General features: G+C 43.4%; 2 protein-coding genes across 5 annotated transcripts; both read left to right on the top strand.

Moving 5' to 3' along the window:
- Positions 1-82: 82 nt before the first annotated feature.
- On the top strand, positions 83-4242 carry LOC105702052 (general transcription factor IIH subunit 1). 3 transcript variants are annotated; one of them, XM_012429330.1, is made up of 8 exons: positions 83-208; positions 1465-1646; positions 1882-2083; positions 2156-2312; positions 2437-2979; positions 3105-3432; positions 3523-3698; positions 3767-4242. In XM_012429330.1, exons 2-8 carry the CDS (start codon positions 1493-1495, stop codon positions 3887-3889), a joined length of 1683 nt encoding a protein of 560 aa, XP_012284753.1. In that variant the 5' UTR covers positions 83-208; positions 1465-1492; the 3' UTR covers positions 3890-4242. The 3 variants fall into 3 exon arrangements, with proteins under 3 accessions (XP_012284753.1, XP_012284841.1, XP_012284929.1); XM_012429418.1 differs by lacking the exon at positions 83-208 and adding an exon at positions 220-579; XM_012429506.2 differs by lacking the exon at positions 83-208 and adding an exon at positions 1115-1327.
- Positions 4243-7131: 2889 nt separating this feature from the next.
- LOC105701861 lies at positions 7132-18096 on the top strand. 2 transcript variants are annotated; one of them, XM_012429084.1, is made up of 10 exons: positions 7132-7397; positions 7525-8060; positions 8242-11924; positions 12270-12682; positions 12927-13064; positions 13350-13471; positions 13553-13677; positions 13927-14210; positions 14284-14466; positions 14594-18096. In XM_012429084.1, exons 3-10 carry the CDS (start codon positions 8456-8458, stop codon positions 14837-14839), a joined length of 4980 nt encoding a protein of 1659 aa, XP_012284507.1. In that variant the 5' UTR covers positions 7132-7397; positions 7525-8060; positions 8242-8455; the 3' UTR covers positions 14840-18096. The 2 variants fall into 2 exon arrangements, with proteins under 2 accessions (XP_012284507.1, XP_012284446.1); XM_012429023.1 differs by having other exon boundaries at positions 7132-8060.
- Positions 18097-18173: the final 77 nt, after the last annotated feature.

The following is an 18173-nucleotide window of genomic DNA, read 5'->3' as shown; positions in this document are numbered from 1 at the left end:
ACCAGAGCTTCGGCAGGTCGATGGTTTTGGCCACGGTCGCTGTGGTCGCGCGTACCGACGGTTGCCGACGCGACGGTCCGTCCGCGGCCGTCTTCGCTTCGCGATGTGTCCGCCGCCGCCGCTGCCGCGCCGATGTGTGTTTCTGCACATGGCCGTGCCGCCCGACGGGCCTTTACGTCGCTCAGTGCAGTCCCGCACTTTTTCACCGGTAAATCGAGCCTTTTGGCCAATTTTTCACGCGAAACAAAGCCGCGAGCTCGTAACGAGCGGTAGAAACGTTAATTTGGCCCCGCTGAAGAAGTTAAACCTCCGAGACGAGTCCTCAAAAATATCAGATTACGCTGAGACCACCTCGGCGAGGGGCCAGAGGCCGCGCCGAGTCCTGCGTGTCCTCGATCTCGGTGGCCCTGCATCCGTTGAGATGTTTCAGCTAGTCGGTGTATTTGTTGGAGCTAAGACTCTACTCGGAAACTTACCGAATATCTTCGATTTTAAAATTGACCGAGAGTTCGTGCCACTGATTATTCAGAACCTCTCAAGGACACCGTACAAACGAATCACGGCCAACTATATAGAGCAGTTAGTCTTGAAATCTCAGTAGTTTGGCGTAACTAGGTTGTGGATTAATTACTTAAATTCTCAGGATGATAAATCGACATTTAGTTAGTCTTTGATAGAATTGCAATCGACAGGAATGTAATGCAAGGACATCTCGATGGCAGTGCTTTATGTAATATTTTACGTTGCTTGTTATGTACAAATAGGATCTTAATCAAAAATTTGATACCATGGTTTTGGTTATTTTAATTGTAAACTTTATTTAGTACACTTGTCATTAACTGAGATGTTTTAGTTCAGCTTAATATTCAAAGTTAATGTTTCCTCAATTATGTTGCTTTACTTCTATAAAGTGTCTGAAATTTATCAGGTTTCTTCTTAATGAGAATTTTTTCAATTCTTCCCATAGACCTTTTTTTACTGACATTCATATGGAGATTTTCACTGATCTGAAATGTTGGCAAGTGTGAATGCTTCTTAAATAAAATACAAGTGTTAATTTATTTATTTATCACGGTGAGATCGGTCAAGTATATTCTGTTACTGTGATTCTCAAGAAATATTACAGTATTCCGATATACAATATTAATCTGTGTGCATTTTTATTAATGCAGTTTCAATTATAGTTAGATCAATTTGAATCAAATGTTCTCGTTTCCGTTTGACAGAGGTTTTAGGTGATAACAGAGTTGTAATATTGTTTCTGATCGTCGATATGATACCTCAACTATTATTCAACTAATGAATTTCCTGTTTAATCTAAAGGAAGGCAAGCTGTTTAAATCTGCATTTTTTTTAACAAATGCATAACGATATTTTTTCGGTTTTTGTATTGCTTTAAACAAATATTTCTTGCATTTTTTTATCAGTTCTTTGTGTGAATTCGTGTATATTTATTACTTTCAGATAAATTATATTATATATTGCATCCACCATGACTACATCATCAGAAGATGTGCTGATGCAAGTAGGACAGGTCCGGTACAAGAAAGGCGACGGTACATTATACGTAATGAACGAACGAATAGCTTGGATGTTCGATAACAGGGATACCGTAGCTGTCAGCCACAAATATGCTGACATTAAATGTAAGACTTCATTCAGTTCTGTAATTGACAAGATGTAATAAAGTTTTTACGTGGAATAATCGTGTGACAGTATATCCATTGTCTTAATCACAAGTGATTTGTTGAGAGCTGTGTTTGTACTCTTGTCAAAAGATTATAAGTATACAAAATTTAAACTTTGCTATTTACAATTACTGTTCTTTATGCATTTTGCGTACCTCAAATTTTCAATCTAATGTTTATTGTAATGTTTTAGTACAAAAGATATCACCTGAAGGAAAATCAAAAATACAGTTACAACTAGTACTACATGATGGCTCTTCTTCAACTTTCCACTTTGTAAACAGGAACGGACAAGAAGCACAGATTAAGGACCGTGATGATGTTAAAGAATTGTTGCAGCAACTTCTACCTAAATTCAAAAGGAAAGTTAATAAAGAGTTGGAAGAGAAGAACAGGTATGATAAATTGGAAAATCATTATTTTTAGAAGGTCGATTACGATGTTAATAATCGCTACATATTGTTCAGGATGCTTCAAGAAAATCCTGGTCTTCTGCAGCTTTACCGTGACCTGGTTATAACACAGGTTGTCTCCTCGGAAGAATTTTGGGCTCAACATGCTGCAGAGTATACTCAAGCAAAGAAAAGTCAACGTCAGGAAATTGGTGTTAATAGTGCCTTTCTCGTAAGTCATTGCAATATTATAAAAAAGTGTTGCAGTGTTTTGTATTACTGATTTGACAAGAATGTTTAACATTAATGAACACTGCCATTATATTATCATTAACGCTATCAAAAAATCATTTCAGGCTGACATCAAACCGCAGACTGATGGTTGCAATGGACTGAAGTATAACCTTACCGTCGACATAATAGAATGTATATTCAAGACTTATCCTGCTGTTAAGAGAAAGCATCAAGAAAATGTGCCTCACAAAATGTCGGAGTCCGATTTCTGGACAAAGTTTTTTCAGTCGCACTATTTTCATCGTGACCGCATCAATACAGGGACCAAGGATCTATTTACCGAATGTGCCAAAATAGATGATCAGGAGCTCAAGAAGGACATTCAGACTGGAATCAATGATCCTCTGGTAGACATAAGTTCCTTTGAGGATAAGACGCTAGACGAGAACTATGGATCTGGAGTAGGAAAGGCTGATAAGCCTTCAGGAAATATAGTGCATCAAAGTATGATTAAGAGATTCAATCAACACAGCATTATGGTCCTTAAAGCTAGCACTGCCAAACCACCTGTGCCACCTTCCCAACTGCAGTTAAATGGTTCATCGCCATCTGCGAGTAAGACACCAGGAACCCACCAGTCAAATGATCAACCAAAGACTAAAAAAGTAAGAAAATATAATATAATAATAATGGTAATGTTTAATATTAATTACCCTTGGTTTTAAAATTATAAATATAATATATTTCTTTACACATTTTGTGAATACTGAAATAACTATCGATGTTACAGCTTAGAATACAGGAGAAGCTAGTGTACGACGATTTGGATGCCAGCCGTGATGTGAACGCAAACGCTGGCGTGCCACTTAACCTTTCTCACATTGACAGATACTTGCACGGACCTGTGCCAGGAAGTGGTAATGTCGAGGTGACAGTCGATGAGTTTCATGCAACATTGAACCAAGTCAGGAGAGAAGCGGCTAACTGGACAACTGGTGCCAATTTGCCAAGACAAGCAGCCACATCGTTGGTTAGTCCAGCTGCCGCTGTGTCAGCGTTAGGGGAATTAACACCTGGTGGAGCTTTAATGAAAGGCTTTCGAGAAGACAGCCTTGGTCGTAAGTTAAATACAGAAGTTTTTTTCTTTCTTTAAAACTAATATGTTTCTTTTTCTCCTTTTCACTTAGCCGTTTAATGTATTTTTATAGAATTAATACCAAAGGATCTCGAAAAGGAACTACGTAATGTTTATGTCTGTACATGCGAATTGTTAAGGCATTTTTGGAAAAGCTTTCCTCCAACTACCCCTCAGCTGGAGGAGAAGGCTGTTCGAATGCACGAAGCCTTGCACAGGTTTCATTCAGCTAAACTTAAACCATTTGAGGTAATTCTTTAAGGATACTTTGATTTCAACATTAAGAGTATAATATATTAAAGAAATATTTTGTGTAGGACCGAGTTCAAAGGGAATTCTCAGCCGTCAGTCAACACTTGACGAGTCATTTAAATCAGCTGCTTAATACCGCCTACAGGAAGTTCGCGGTTTGGCAGCAGCGAAAGATGCAGATGAGGTAGCCAACGTTCAACCTGTCTTAGAGTCGTGAAGCAAGTATATTGATGAAAATAAACGGAGCAATATTGAAGATACTGAAGAATATTGCGTTTTGAAGTGTTACCGTAATTAGGTGTCAAGATACGTGGGTGTCATTTCGCCAAAGCCAAAGTCGGGTTACACAGACAATTGCACCCCCGAATGCTGCTGTATCAATTGCTTATTTATTATTTAGCCTGTATTCTTGATCGTGGATCCCGATCGGTTTTGGACTTGTCTCTGTGATTTGTGATCACAACTGAACTCATTCAAGATGCTGTATACTTTTACATAAGGACAGTTTTAGTAGTTTATTTATTGTTCAGTTCCTTAAGGATCTTTGTCTTTGGACGTTTTTGTACGAACTCACTCGGCCAGGTTAAGAATGGAGATGACAGTTAATGTGTAGAGAAAAAAAAAGAAGTTACAATCCATCCTAAGTCCACGGAATGGTGTAGACTTATTGGAAAGGTTGTTCTATATTTTCTTACGGAATCGGCCCACCATTGTTCATAATATTGTTCGTTTAAGATGATTACTAAGAGTAGATGTGGAACTCGGATCACCGTTAGAGGATGCATCGATGTGATGTGCTTGATCGTCTCACGGTACTGACATAGCTGTGATAACATCACCGTACAAATTAAATCACAAAATGTTTGTCTTCATTTCATTAGTTTCCTCTTGTGATGCTTGGTTGTTGCATAAGTTTGAAACATTTAAACCGAAATAATTTGTAACATTATTCACATTTAGAGTCCAGGGTCACTTGTCTTTTGGAAATATGTTTTTCCTGCAACTAGTATATTTCTTTTTATACATTCATATTTTAATTCCATTTTATTCTTCACGAGTAACCTTTGTCTTCGCCGTTTTGGTATGGTTTTGATGTGGCAAACCTAGTGATATTTTTTTCCTTTACCAGTGAATTTTTAACATTCACTAACTTATGACAAAAGTAATAATTTTGAGGATCGAGCATGTTGCTAATTCATTAAAGAGAAGAAAAATTAAGGGAGTACCAGAGATAGGATACGTAACGTCCTTAGTGGACCTTCATAGATAAATGAGCTTTGTGCCATTGAAATTCAGAAGAAACGAAACTTCAGAAAAGTACATCCTTGCAACTCATCGTTCATGGCTCTTCATCCCGCGACATACTCGAACCAAGTGTCTTAATTATTGGATCCTACTTCATATCAGCCTCGTAAGTACGAATACCGGAGATTTTCCTGCTCCCTCGTCCGCGTCCCACCTATACTAGATACTGGCAATAACTCTTCTTGCAGTTAATAAAATTACCCTAGACGCGTATTCTAAGTAATAATCTAATCGATAGGGAATTTATCATAATCATCAGTTATATTATTATTACTGCTATTATAAATATATTCTTACATTATTATTATTGCAATAAATGTTATTATTGTCGAGAAAGTGTTAATGCCGTTAACTTTCATGGAAACCTCCTGTTAATCGATACCACGATATGTATTTAACGCTTAAAATATTTGTAGAAAGGGAGGCCGTTTTCCCTCTCTTTGGGCTCACAATAACAGGTAGGTAATAACTATAGCAGTCCCTCGTGCACTCTCCTGTCTTACGTCCCGCGTGGACCGGCACGTCCATAATAGATACCGACCAACTTGTATAAAATTGACCTTGACCAGCACCGGTGTGTGTCACGTTTTACCTGTTTGTGCCGGCACGCGGTCGACGCTGAAAAAATCTCATCCACGATGCACCTGCCTAATCTGGCACCACCGCACTCCTCGGTGGGATACCAGGTTGTCTCTCTCTCACGTATATTGCCACAAGTGCGACAAGGATGCACTCTTGTGAAAAGCATCGCGGACTCCAGACTGCGCGCCGGGGACCACGCCGCGCCGGCTTGGTTAGACGACCTTCCACAAATAACTTGATCTGCCGCGACGAAGAAAAACCGGTGGGTGGTGGTGGTGGGGGTAACGCGTGACGGCGCCGGTGTCGATGGGGTGAGGGTTTGCGTACAATGCCGTGGGCGGATTCGAGGGGCCCCGGAATTACACCCTCTGTCAGTCGCTACATCTCTTTTGTATTTCTATTTTTTTATCAAACGATTTCAGGCACCGAGCGGATCTGCCGATTTTATTGCGTGGCGGGTTTACCGCTACAGAGGAAATCGGAAAACGGCTAATGTGCGTTGCATGGATATTGCACGATCCTCGAGAAATTCACGGAAAGTCAAACTCGTGCTTCGCAAGGGTGGGAACGACGCGACGGGGCGACGCGTTGTTTTATATAGAGATCAACAGGTTGTATTTACACGGGCTGGGCAGAGAATCTTGGAACTTCACCCATGTCAGTCTATTTAATTTTTTTTTTTAATTCGAATATTTAGACACACTGCAAAATGAGTGATCTGGGTTTACTGACACTTTAAAGTAAGTTAACAGAAGAACAAATAAAAGTTAATACGTGCCCAAAATAATGTAATCCCTCTTTTCGGGGACTAAATGAAAGATGTTTGTCCTTATTTTTGTTTCCATCCAAAAATAAATACAAGGTGGAGTCGTGATTCTTGACAAGTGTTTCGTTTGAATGGTAAAGTCCCATATTTATTCAAATCGTACGATTTCGTAATTCAAGAAATAACCCTTTTTTCTTGTTCCAAATATCTGTGAAAGTGTTAAACAATTCTTTATATCTCTGATTTTGAAAAACACCGAGAAACGAAGATGTCGACAAAGTTACGTGCCTAACTTTCATGCCCTCTCCAATTTTCACATTGTTTACTGCCATCGGGTTCATATGGATCCCGATAATAAAATGTGCAAATTCGTTTATATAATTAATATTTAATGAATAACAACAGCAAAGAAGTATGAGAGAAAGAAGTACAACAGAATAGAAAATCGATTCGGATCTAAATGGACCCAAAGTTGTGAAGGTTAAATATCAGAATAAAACTATTTAGAAATTCGACAATGTTGAGATTTTTACCTGTAATTCCGAAACAGGCCCAGAAATAAAACTGTATCAAGGATGCGTCGGTTTGATCGTGGTCCCGTGGGGATTCAGGTGGAATCAGGGCACAGCGCGACCCTGGAGCAGCGTGGGTGGGAGTGGAGGGGGATCGGCGAAGCGCTTTCCCCTTCATTGTTTGAAAAATCCCGCCTCTTCCCCGAGGCGAATCGATAGATGGCGCGCTCTATTGTTGACTCGAATCAAGATGGCGGCGCGTAATGGCACTCCGGAGCGAGATCGTTCGCGGTTCCGCGGCTGATTGATGGACCGCGCGACGTTGATTCGCCGCGGCGTAGGTGCAAGAGGGACGACCGTCACGTCCAGGAGATGCGTGCCTAGAGGACGACTCGGAATCCGGGAGCAATGTGAACCAGGACGGCGCGCCGTCGTCGTGTAACACGAGCGGTGCCGAGTGCCAAGTGCCGAGCGCTTGCCTCGCGAAAATCAGCGGTATCGTGCACACACCTTTATCTTGTATTATTTCCGGTGAGACGTCGTTCCCACCTGGAGAACGTCGGCGTCCGGAGGAAGCCCCGGCGCCCAGGACGCTTCTTCGTGACGCCCAGGTCAAGCGCGCCTTTCTCGAAATTCGCATTTCCAACTTCGTTGACAGTTCCTGCAACCAAGTGGCGAGACGCGGCTGCTCGCGAGTTTCGACATCTTCAGCGTTTTGTGGTTCCGGATCCACGACGATCGGTCACCACGCGGGCTGTCTTCGGGGAGACATCAGGTTACTCTGGAGGACATCGCAAAGAATCGCAATACTCAACGTGTTAAGTAAAGAGTGACCTTGCAACGTTGCTGGCAAAGATCTCGACGTGCAACCTCCTAGTAGCATTCCTGGGCTCCACACGCGCCGGATTAGTGCGGGAAAAATGGAAAATGAGATGCCGAAGGTGAACACCATGGTCGTATTGGTATCTTTACGCTCCATCCTAAAGGCTGTCAGTAACTGATAGCGAGCACATGGAGTAACAGCCTCATAGTAGGCTTTCATTAATTATGTTACTTGAGATCCGAGGATGATCGATTTGAAAGGATTTGTCGGAGGATAGGCGAAGAGAAGTACTTTCTGGATTGGGATGCACAGAATTGAACTAGGGTGATATCGAGAGAAACGTCCCCAGGAGGGTGAAATGTTGAAATTAGGTATGAATTTGCGTTTCAGAGTATTATATTTAGGAAAATGTCATTTAGTATTTGTTTTGATAGTGGGTATTTATCAATGATAAGTACATTGAGGCAATTATAAGGATGTATCTGTCAAACTATTTGTGAAATGTTCCAATGTGTTCACTATATTAAAATATATGAATAAATTAATTTTCAGAAAACAATGGAACATCCAAATTGGAGGGAAGCATAATGATCGTAGAGAGCGTCGATGTAGAGTCGTGTCTTAGAAGATAGCCTTGAAAGGCGTTTCCATGCTTGTTTGTGATGGAAACTTATTGAAACACCATATTATGATTGTGTCTACACATGATCCGCATTATACGGATCTGCTGAGGTAGGCACTTCGGTGCCCCTGATAAGTGATCTCGATGGATCCCGTTGGTCCATGGTATGCTTCGTACAACCGTCTGGCTGCGGGAGGTACTGCGAGTACGTTTCAAGCCACTACATCGAGTACAACCACTGACTTTGTGTCCCATCACTTAGCTTCGGCAGCCACTCAAGCCGTTCCTTCGACAACGACGTCGCAGCTGCTTTTGCAAGCGGCTCATACGACCGCTACCCTGGCAGGCCAGCCTTCACCGTTTAATCCAGGAGGATTTTTATCACCGCCACCTGTGGGATATGACGTCTTCTCTCCCTTATTTCACCACCCTAATCCGAAACAAGCACATTATGTCACTCAACACAGACAGGCTCTGGCTCAAGCTCAAGTGGTCGGGGGAACGAAACAGAGCCCAGTTCCTGACTCTGACATAACAACGTTGAGAGAAAATTATAGTACAGCACATCAACCGACCTTCTTTGAACACCAAGCTCCAGCATCATCTCCAACAGCTTCCACGCTCGCTTGGACCCACCAGAACAACTCACAGCTTCCAAGTCCCTTTGGCATTTTACCTCATGAAAGCGTTGTCCCCTCGTCACCTGCACCACCGTCGACAAAAGCTAGCAATGCCGTTTACGAAAATACATTCAACGCTCACTTTGCTGCAGCTCAGACATTGAACAATCTCAATTCGCAGCTATCATCTCCCAACGTCACAGTTGCAGAATTCAAGCCCACAAGTTACTCCGACACAAAAAAAACTGTGAACGTGCGACCTCAGTCTCCCGCAGTTACTGCGAAGGTAGTAGTGTCCACGTCTCCTGGCACCGGGAGCCAAACATTCTTCCAACCCACTACCTTCAGCTCCGAAACCCTAACCGACAACTATCCTACGGGCAACGGGAATCAAACGTCGAATGGAAAGGTGCAGGCAGCGATCCAGCATCAGCAATCCTGTATTGTCTCAACGCCTAGCAATGTGCAGGGTAAGGAGTACAGGATTCCCCAGCCTTCAACGAGGTCGAGCGCTCCGGCTTCCATTTTTCTCAACGCTAACAGTCCGGTCAGGTCGGCTCCGCAGGTACAGGACAAGCAGGCCACTCGGAACAGCGGTTTTGCTTCGCCAACTGGTAAAGGTAATACCTCGCAGCAGGCCGTTCAAACGAAGGCGCAGGCGAAGGTCTATCCTGAGTTAAACGCCCACAACGAGCACAGGAGAACGGAACAAAGTGGCCACGAGAACAGCCAATCCTCGCCCATCAGCTTTTCTATCATGGATTCTCGAACTATGAGCTATGGCACGGCGAACAATACCAATTGCCCTACCGCTAACGGCAAGTTACCCAACAATCAGAGGACACCCCCAACTAACAGTTTGCAAACCCACCCTCAGCAGCAACAACAACAACAACAGCAACAGCAGCAGTTTCACGTGATGAATCAACAGGCTGCGACGACCTATAGACATTATTCGACAGGCTCCACCAGCGATTCGGAGTATCACCACCCTGGGAGGTCGAAGTCCTCGGCGTCGACAGATTCCGCGTACTCGTCCAACAACTCGACTCAGAACGGACCGGACTGCAGCGTCGTTGTGCCCAGGAGGCCGAGTCCCCTGCAAGCGCACTCGCAAGCGAGTCCTCTGGGCCATGTACCCAGTCCGGCCTATCCGATGTACAACAGCCCAATGGCGACCCTGTCATCGCCATCGCCACTGCAGCAACACGGCGAGAACGGTGGTAACCAATGCGCCAGCGGTCCTCAATATAAGACGGCAGCCCAGCAACAGGTGACTCCACCGTCCCCGTTGGATGTGACCGTCCCCAGGCCTGCGTCCCAGGGTCAGGTGGCCTACTCATCGGTAATAACCCGGGCACTGGGCACAGCCGAGAGCAACAAGGCGACTTACAACACGGAGACCCGGAACTACGACCGGCAGCAAGAGTTGACCCAATCTCAGAAACAGCAGCAACAGCAGCAGCAACAGCAGCAGCAACAGCAGCAGCAACAGCACCAACAGGTCTGCTGGGAAGGCGACAATAGGCAGACCAATGCCTCCAGAAAATTCTCCGTGGCGACGTATGCCGTGACGAATCCTGACCTGAGTCATCCGCAGAACCTTCCCGGCCAGCAACAGGCTCAACGGGTGCTGAACATAACAGAGAGACAGCAAGCGTATTTCGATTCCAACCAGGTAACTCTCCAGGATCTGAGTAGCTGCAGGGGCGACCCCATGAGTATCGTGAAGAACCTGCAGACTCTGCAGCAGGGCTCCTGCCAGGTGCAACAACAGCAGCAATCGGTGGCGGCTGGCGAGCAACAGAAGCAGGTCGAGGAGAGGCGCAAGGCCGACAGCGTAGCAGTCGGCAGGAAGAGGAAAAGCTTCGAGAAAACTTCGCCTGGACACGGACCCTCGTCGCTGAACGACCTCGGAGGTGCAGCCGCCATGACCGAGTATCTTGGCAGGATACCGCCACCCGCGCATCACAACGCCGCCAACCAACAACAGCAGAACGGTTACTTCGACTTCGAGCGGTGGAACATACCGCCGCCCCCCTCGAAAATGTTCGGCTCCCAATCGGGTCTCCATCACGCCGGCAACTTCGTCGGCGGTCCCGCTCATCAGCATCAACCGTTGATGGTACCGCATCATCACGCACCTCCGCCGATCCCGTACTTCCCGGCGTTCCACATACCGCCCGGTCATCAACCTCATCATCCTCACGAGTTCCAGACCTCGGTGGAGATCGCGCCGGTGGGACTTGCCGAAGGGCCCCCAAGCCAGACGCCTGGCTACGGCCAGGAGATCAGGGACGACCACCGGCCCAAGGTTATCGTGCCCAATATCGAGGAGGAGTTGGGCTTCTTGCAGCAGGCGCCGCAGCCCGCGGAGCCCCCTAACATGGTCGGCCGCGATCTGAAGCGGAGGGACCCCAACTCGGGGTTCATGACGAGCTACCTCAAGTTCCTGCAGGGTGAGCGGGAGCCCTCGCCTCCGCCCGCGATCAGGGGCGGCAGGAAGGCGACCTGGAGCCGATCAAGACCCTATGTCTCGGTGACGGAGGCTTCGAGTAATCCAGAGGCCACTGCCAACGGAGACACTAATAGGCCTCGGGTCGAGAAACCACCGCCGCCTCCCAAGGAGACCCCGGTGATAGATTACGCCAACGATCCCAGATATTTTCCCCTGCCCAAGGAGAGGAAGAAGCGGAACTTCGACTCCAGCGACGATGGCTTTACCAGTGACGATGATTTTCCCTTTCCTCTGAAAAGGAACGAGAAGAAGACCCCTAGTGCTAGTGTTTCTGGTCAGGCCGACCCCGTGGCTCCCAAGGCCGAGGCGAAACCCAGAAAGGGGAGGCCTGTTAAGCCAGGAGGTCCCACGGACAGGAAGCGAAAGGCCGCCGCGGCCGCTGCAGCCGCTGCGGCTGCTGCGGAAGCCGCTTCCGAGAAGACTGCTGGAAAGGATCGAGATATCTCGGGGAAGGGCTCGAAGAAAGTCGAAGAAGGTATTTGATTATTCTTTCCGTCGGGACTAAGGGCCCATTGCCCCAACTTTTGCGTTGACATCCTTAATGAAGGATTACTCAACGCGTTGTTAGTCACCCGACATCCGACGATTATTTAACAGCGAATTCTAATCTTCGGTTAGCTTTATTTTTAACGGTGGAACACGAATTTCACCTATTCGAGATTAACTAATCGTAGATAAGAAATTTAACGCTTATCACAGTTGGTGCAACCCAATTGTTTAACTGACCCTGATGTCCCTAATGATTTAACTGATCTTGATGTTAATCCAAAGTAATTATAACGGTTTTTTATCATGTTGCTAATGTTCATGACGGTTACAGTGGATCCTTTGTTGCTACCACCGAGGCGCGAAACCTCCAGAAGGAAAGCCAAGGAGAAGACGTCGGTGAAGCAGTTCCTGGATCGTCAACAGGGTATAGATTATTTTGATAACGACGAGGAACAGGGCGATTCTGACTCCGATCCTGCCTGGACCCCTGCGGCGAAATTGGTCGGTGACGAGGAAGAGAAGAGGAAAAAACGGGGTAGGCCAGTTATTACCAAGAGGTTCAGAAGGGTCGTCGACGAAGATGGTTACTCCTCGGGTGAAGTCCCACCCCCTAGGAAAACAATCAGGAAGAAACACGAATCGGCTTTAAAGAATTCCATTGCTTCCGTCAAAGCCTCGTCGAAGAACGACGAGAAGTCTCTGACTGCCGTAAGCGACGAGGACTTGGATATTTCCCCGTTCAAGGTGTGTTTTCGGAGGAAGTTCAGTAACCTTTAAATCGTAGGACAATCAAAGTATGAGAATGTTATTTACGAGTTCGCAATATTTATGTTAGCATTGCTTCTATATAATTCTTAATTTTTATTAATTTTTTTGCAGCGCGAGTGTCTAAACATCTGGCATTGGAGTTTGCATTCTCCGTTACCATAATTCAAAAAGCACAGTGTTTAGTGATTCGCAGAATTAACGTGTCTTCGTTGTTTTTCAGTCCGGGGAATTCGTTGTGATCAAAGCCGATCTGGAAGAAGAGTATCCTGCTCTTTGGAGGATAGACGGAAAGACGCTGCTCCAGAAGTACGAACCGTTCCATTCCAATGGGAGAACCCTATACAGAAACATATCTACGGTATTGCTCTTAACACTTTATTTAAATTGAAAACTACAAGGGAATAATTATCTAAAAAAGGTGTGGTTACTTGATGAATGTTAAACAGAAGATTTAGTGGATTTAAATTGGTACTTCGATCAGTATGTTTTGAGGCATGTAAAGGGACAGTATTTTATGTTCCGCAAAGTTATAACATTTTGATTTCTATTTTAACGTATTTGGATCGTTTTTCCCCTATAATTTTCATCCGATAAGATATTCTTTGAAATGATCGCATCTAATATTTGTCATTGTGCAATGCAGTACTCTGGCTGGGCACCTCAGAATCGACACATATATCAACAAGTACCCGTCAAGTTCTTGCAGCAAGGCAAAATAGAGACGATCGTCGAGTTTCTTCGCGACGAAATGATCGTCGATGACAGGTACATTGGATGATTCTTCGTACATTAATGTAATCGCACTTGTATTTTCGAGCATACGTGAACATTTATTTTCCTTTTCAGCGAATGCATCGAGAAGTCCATGAAAGATACCGAGAAATATCAGGATCATTTCGAGGTGTATATTCAGACATTGATCTCTCAGGCGTTGGACTCCAACTTTCTCACAGAAATATTCCAAGAACAAGGTGAGTACCAGTCGCTTCTTATTTTCTTGATTAACACATTGAATGCCGTGGGGGTCACCGGTGACCGGCAACCGCCTTGCGATAGTACACTCGTCATTTGTTTTGGCATTCAACGTGTTAAATATCCAGGGTATATCCAAATGTAAAAAGTAAATGCACCAGAAGAAGTCTTATCTCTTAGTTTAATTAAACGTATATGAAGTTATTGGTCTCCTAGTTATCTATTTTTAATTATATGTTTGATGGCAGACGACTACTTCCTGTCGAATGTAAGAACCGTTGATGAGGTGACGGAGGAGAGGAAACGGCGTCTTTTGTCGACAACCAAATGGCGCACAAATGTCATTACGGCAATATCCACGTGGCCTTGTTTAAACGTTCTGAAAGATCTGCCGCTGTCGGAATTAAAGGGGAAACAATGCGCTGGCTGTCAGCAGACGAAAATTCACGCGAGAGTCTTACTATATGGTCAGCCGTACAATGGTACGACATTGGAGGGCTCACCGCCTGATCCTAGAGTGCCTCAGGAAAAGGTAAAAGTCCGCCGTCTATCCGTTACTTTAAAAAATATAAACACACTTTGTATACATCGTTACTTTGTTCCAGGATTTCTTGTTGTGCCGGCTCTGCCAGACGAAGGTAACGTTATACAACAAGGTGGCACATCAAAAATACCTGATGTTTCTAGAATGTGCTCGAAGAGTAGCTGACAAGAGATTAACCGATCCTCACAAGGACACCACGATAATACTGAACGAGTTGCTGGCTGACGAGGCCTGGCTGAATCAGGTATTGATGTCCCGAACATTTGAGAGTGAATTTCAGAAAACTGTTACATATTTACAAGCGATGCGGCTTATTCAAGTTAAGCCAAGGAAAAGTAAAAACCCGGTTACAATCAGATTTGTTTTTGCAGTTGTTCAAGGAAGTCAGAGGAATCTGGGCGGAAATCGACAGCATGGAACAGCATGCGAGAGCAAAGCTGAATACCACATCGCTCAGCGCCATTTTCAACCAAACGAATGAGGCCAAGTTCAAGGGGCCTCCTACGAAAGCTACCGAGGAACCCGCCAATAACACCGAATTACCGATTCCTGTCAAAAATGCAGATACTGACCTTCAGGTGGCAGTTACCGGTGCTAAGGACGTTGCGCCTTCTTAGTGGCGTTACGAGGGCGGTATTCTGAATGATTGTCCCGAAATTGAGAGCGCTCGTTACTAACTTAGTGATGAAGCTGTAGATTTCAAAAACTCATAAAAAAGGAAGGAAATCGAAACGGGAGGAAATCGTTCACGAACGTGACGAGTTAAAAACTCGCACCGTGGATGATCTCGGCGTTCAAGAGTACGCGATCGCGATAGATCGAAGGACTTTCACAACGTGTAACTCGTAATGTGTAATACGAAAACTTTAGGCACACTCACAGTTTAGAAGGAACAGGACGTGTAGAAGTTAATGAGGAGAGCGGGAACCTCTCACAGTGGAACATATGTAACATACTCATCCGACGACGTTAACAGTTAGGATCATGCCCGACTTTTGCCATTACGAATAGAATACTTGTAACGAATAGTCGGTATCATCTGTGTGAATATAGACGTATAGTTGTAGTATTTGTAAGCTTGCCGATTCAGGAAGAGGGAACGCCGTGGTAAGATTCACTGCCTCCGAAGGGCTTTGGGTCGGTCTTAAAGAACGACGAAAAAGACGGTACATGCATGATCGGTCTGAATTCTGTGAAGCTCAAAATCTGGACAATGATGATACATCTTTAGACGATTTTATCGTTCAGAGGAAACGTCGGTGAAACTGCTAGAGCAAAAAAAAAATGATTCCTAGTTTCGTTTTTCTTAGAGACGCCCAAGACTTGAAACGCATCCTTAATTCTTAAAATCCTCAGTTCTTAAGAATGTGTATAAATTTTGAAAAATAATTCTTAAATTACTTTACAATAATAAGCAGAAGTATTTAACACGTTTCTAGGGTGATAGATAAGAATAGAATGAATATATCTTCTGCGAAGCACTTCAGCGAAACTAACGAAATCTGGTTCCTTTAGGTATTCCGAAAATTCAGTACAGAATAGCTTGGGGCATGGTTTGAAGTTTGGATATTTTACACATTCTTAAGAAGAACGGTTAAAAAATTAGGATTTGTTTCAGGAGTCGAGGTTTCGTGACTCGAGTGATTAATATTATTTCATCAATTTCAACTTCATTTATTTCGTCATTTTCACCGACGCCTTTCTTTAAGATGGGTTCTTGCGATCACGGAGTTGAGAACTGACCATAAGGCGAGTTTCAGATTTTCTCGGCATTGCGAATCGATTGCAACTGGATTCCTTTTCGTACAAAAAAGATTTAAAAGTGCCGAGAGAATCCTTAGAGTGATTTAGTGCAGATACTGCGCTGTTTCCATAATTTCTTATATGTAATTGCAATTTCATTTGAAAGTGCAAGCGTCACCTCTCGGTTTATTTAATTTGATTAATTGGCCTGCTTCGTCAATTAGTATTTGTCGCAATTATTTAAAATGAATCCAATGTCGGATTTCATGACGTCGATCACTCGTACATGGTTTCGCATTAAATTGCGATTAAGTTATTTTAACGTTCATTAATTGCAATGCTCATGCGTTTCTTTCGTCATCAGCGTTTAAACAAGTACTAAAACCTCCACTACCTTGACGATTCTATATTAATAAGACGGCATTGAAGGTATGGCACCTTACTCGCCTCTCAATTCTTAGGATCTTATTTGTTAGCATCACTGTAATTGTTTGAAAGCGAACGACGACTGTAAGCACTATTGCAGAAAACTTGAGCAAAACAACAAAAAACATGGAGTCATTGATTAAGTGATTTCTCGAGAGTACTGTATACAGTATTTTCGACGTGATATCTTCCCCTCAAGCCGTAGAGCCAATCGCGAGTTCCTTTCGTTTAATCTGCCACCGACATTGGAGTCTGATGACCTTACGATATTTTTGTTGCGCTGGAAAAGAATGTCGCATTAGTTTTTAAATATACCTTCCATAGTAGGATTTAGAGAACTAGGAACAGAGCGCCACTCGCTGACATTTTATTGTACATTCAACTACACATTTTAGGTGATATTATTATTAATTGCTATTAGTTATAATTCTCATGATTATTTGTTCAAGCCTTAAGCCGTTTAAGTTTTTAGTATATTTCCAGATTTGTTAGAGAGAGGAGGTGAAAAAAAAAGTAAGAGAGAGAGAGAGAGAGAGAGAGAGAGAGAGAGAGAGAGAGAGAATATCTTTAGAAATGAGCGGTGTGATATATGTGCGGCGCGAATGTATTTTTCGACGAGGATGTAACAAATTATATTTGTAAATTGTAAAGATATATTAACGAAGGATGACAGTGGGTGTGGCCACGAGGCTGGCTGGTGCATCTAGGCGAATTTCTTTCGTTATTGCGTTGCGACAAGCCGTTTCAATGGAAAGGATGAATGCTGCGCTAATTATTTTATTCTCACGGGAAATTCGTTCGTTTATTTATGGTAAATTATCGGAAGAAGGAGGATATTTTGGAGTAAAAAATGCGGGCATTTCAAATACTGGCATCGTGAAAATAAAGGAAGGAATACGCATTTCTGTGTGGGAGGCTTTCATTTAAGAAAATGTGCCATGCAATAGCTCGTCTCGCAATTGGCTGCCGTAACGTGTGAAGATTCGCTGGTCACTCCAATTTTTCATTTCCATCTTTTGCTCGGATTAGATTGGACTTGATTGGACTAGAATCCTCACGTTATTGTTTCCCTTTAGCTTCGAACGAAAAAGCGGTTTTTCCTGATACAGAATATCACATAATTAATTTTTCGAATTTTTTGTATGACTTCAATGCTGAAGTTTCAACTCGTTAGTTTTCCCAGTGAGTATATTTGTTTTTGTTTCTTTGTGTACTGTACATAAACGGATATGTTCCTTGATAATTTGTAAATATCTTCAGAATTTATTAATCAACGTAGAAATATTACGGCTGACTTGTCTGAAAAAAGATTTTTTTATTTTTTGACCAAGGCTGTATAGACGGCTCCGAAGAATTTCAAATCTTCCACACGAGTAGACCATCGTTTCTTCGGACGTAGGAGCCAGCTAAAAGAGCAACGCTTTTATCAACACTATTATGTAGATCGAAACTATTATTATTACTGTTATACTATTGTTTCCTTTTTAGAATACTAAGATAGAAGGAGGCAGAGAGAACCAATATGTTCAATTTTACATGTCCCATTCGATCCTGTCGTGCTCCCATTGCGACTATGCGGATTCTTCGTCGAGTAGTAACAAATCGCAGTATTTTCTGTTATTATCGCTGAAGGAGATGAAGGAAAGAAAAGATAAATATGTGAAGATATGATCAAAATATAAATATTATATTATATATAACGAAATATTACTGGCATAATTTATGTTTTTATTAATCATTTTTCAATAAAACACGAGAAACTTACGGAGCTGTTTAACAAAA

The sequence above is a fragment of the Orussus abietinus genome, unplaced genomic scaffold (assembly GCF_000612105.2).
Source record: "Orussus abietinus isolate OABI.00-Male unplaced genomic scaffold, Oabi_2.0 scaffold376, whole genome shotgun sequence".
Lineage (NCBI taxonomy): Eukaryota > Metazoa > Arthropoda > Insecta > Hymenoptera > Orussidae > Orussus > Orussus abietinus.
Note: the sequence above shows the minus strand (reverse complement) of the source record. Positions and strands in the feature narration are given on the sequence as shown.

What these genes read in the sequence shown, in the direction of transcription:
- LOC105702052 (XM_012429330.1), top strand. Translation starts at nt 1,493, where the DNA reads ATGACTACATCATCAGAAGATGTGCTGATGCAAGTAGGACAGGTCCGG. An exon ending in CAAATATGCTGACATTAAAT is followed by an intron (nt 1,647 to 1,881) that starts GTAAGACTTCAT and finishes GTAATGTTTTAG; the next exon opens with TACAAAAGATATCACCTGAA. An exon ending in TCGAGAAGACAGCCTTGGTC is followed by an intron (nt 3,433 to 3,522) that starts GTAAGTTAAATA and finishes GTATTTTTATAG; the next exon opens with AATTAATACCAAAGGATCTC.
- LOC105701861 (XM_012429084.1), top strand. Translation starts at nt 8,456, where the DNA reads ATGGATCCCGTTGGTCCATGGTATGCTTCGTACAACCGTCTGGCTGCG. An exon ending in AGAAATATTCCAAGAACAAG is followed by an intron (nt 13,678 to 13,926) that starts GTGAGTACCAGT and finishes GTTTGATGGCAG; the next exon opens with ACGACTACTTCCTGTCGAAT. An exon ending in ACGAGGCCTGGCTGAATCAG is followed by an intron (nt 14,467 to 14,593) that starts GTATTGATGTCC and finishes TTGTTTTTGCAG; the next exon opens with TTGTTCAAGGAAGTCAGAGG.